Source organism: Eimeria tenella, genomic scaffold (genome assembly GCF_000499545.2).
Source record: "Eimeria tenella Houghton genomic scaffold, Eth_scaff3501, whole genome shotgun sequence".
NCBI classification, from domain to species: Eukaryota; Apicomplexa; class Conoidasida; order Eucoccidiorida; family Eimeriidae; genus Eimeria; species Eimeria tenella.
In genome coordinates, this window is record NW_013544462.1 from 1 (window position 1) to 1,801 (window position 1,801).

General features: G+C 57.2%; 1 protein-coding gene across 1 annotated transcript; it reads right to left on the reverse strand.

The window, feature by feature from the left end:
- Positions 1 to 468: 468 nt before the first annotated feature.
- ETH_00039020 (uncharacterized protein) lies at positions 469 to 925 on the reverse strand (the record flags this gene model as incomplete). Its single annotated transcript, XM_013379538.1, has 1 exon — positions 469 to 925. A coding segment is annotated over one exon (457 nt), but the record flags the coding sequence as incomplete, so codon positions are not given.
- Between the last annotated feature and the right edge of the window lie 876 nt (positions 926 to 1,801).

Consider the following 1,801-nt stretch of genomic DNA (forward strand, 5'->3'; position numbering starts at 1 on the left):
GTTTCGTTGCGCCGCCCCCCCTGCTGCTGCTGCTGCTGCTGCTGCTGCTGCTGCTGCTCCATCTCCTGAAGGCAAAATGCCCACTGCCACAGAGTCCTCATCTGCTTCTGCTGCTGCTGCTGCTGCGGGATCGTCTCCTCTCACACTGGCCTCTGCTGCTGTGGAGTCGTCCCGGCCTGCTGCTGCTGCTGGAGAGGTGCGGGTGCTGTCCTGCTGCTGCTGCTGCTGCTGCTGCAGCTGCAGCTCCTTCTGCTGCTGCTTCCGTTCTTGCTGCTGCTGCTGCTGCAGCTCTTTCTGCTGTTGCTTCCGCTCCTGCTCCTGCTGCTGCAACTCGTGCTGCTGCTCATACCGCTGCAGCGGCGAACGAGATATGCTCAGGTGGTCCTCCATGGCGGCCCAAACCCTAAACCCTAAACCCTAAACCCTAAACCCTAAACTCTAAACTATTCAACGGATTTCAAAGACTTTTCATGTACAGACGGTAAAACACCACCTCATCGTGGTGTCCTTGCTGCTGCAGCTGCTGTTGCTGCTGGTGTTGCTGCTGCTGCTCTTGCCCTTGTTGCTGCTGCAGTTCATGCGGGTTCTGCTGTTGTCTTTGTTGCTGCTGCTGTTATCGCTGCTACTATTGCCGCCGCTAGTGCTATTGTTGCTGTTGTTGTTGCTGTTGCCGCTGCTGTTGCTGCTGCTGCTGTTGTCGCTGTTGTTGCTGCAGATGCTGTTATTGCTGCTGCTCTTGCTGCTGCTGCTGCTGTCGCCGCTGCGGTTTCCGTCGTTATTGTTGTTGTTGTTTCTGCTGCTGCTGCTACAGCCGTCGGTGTCTTTGTCGTTGCAAGTGTGCTGCTGCTGTTGCTGCCGCTGTTGCTGCTGCTGTTGCTGCTGTTGCTGCTGCTGTTGCTGCTGTTGCTGCTGCTGTTGCTCGGGTCTGCTGCTCGGAGACTCACGCTGGGCTGTGTCTCCCACGAGTCGTGGGGTGTACGTACACGTGAGACGGAGGCAACGCTTCTGTCTTCCAGGAATTAGGGTGTAGGGTTTAGGGTTTAGGGTTTAGGGTTTAGGGTTTGGGGCCCGGAGGTCCTAGCTCCGCTGGTGCAGCTGTGGATACAGTGTGTTGCGGTGTATGTACACTGGAAAGGCGGGGGGCGGAAAGCGCAGAGACGAAGCAGAGTCTATCGGTGGAGGAGCCCCGGGAAGTTGCTGCTGCTGCTGCTGCTGCTGCAGCTGCTGCTGCTGCTGCTGATTTGCTTCGGATAGTAAAAAGTAAACTTTGAAGGAAACTGCAGAAAGAAGGGCCCCGAGATCGGGAGAAGACTTCAGTTTGGGAGGTGGAGGGGCCCCCTTGCTGCTGCTGCCGATGCTCCGGGGGGCCCCCCAGCTGAGCGTTGCTGCTGCTGCTGCAGCGGCTGCTGCTGCAGCGGCTGCTGCTGCTGCGCCATGTGTACACGTTATGCATGCAACAAATCCCTTTTTGATGGAGAAGATTCATTAGTGGCGTTTGGAAGGAAATAAAAGACAAGGAACGGGCAGGGAGGTGTACGTACACTGCAAGCCGCAACTGCCTGTACACCCAACCACTGCTGCTGCTGCTGCTGCTGCTGCTCTCCCTGCTCCTTTTTGGCGCATTTTTCGTCTTTTCGCGCAAAAGTTGAATTAAAATAAATTAAAAAAGAGAAGTAATTATTTCCCTTTCCACCGTCCTCAGTTTCCGCCGCCGGAGGCCCAGGCGGCTCAGCTGCGTGTAGCTAGCCGCAGCAGCAGCAGCAGCAGCCGCCGCCGCCGCAGCAGCAGCAGGCGCAGCGCC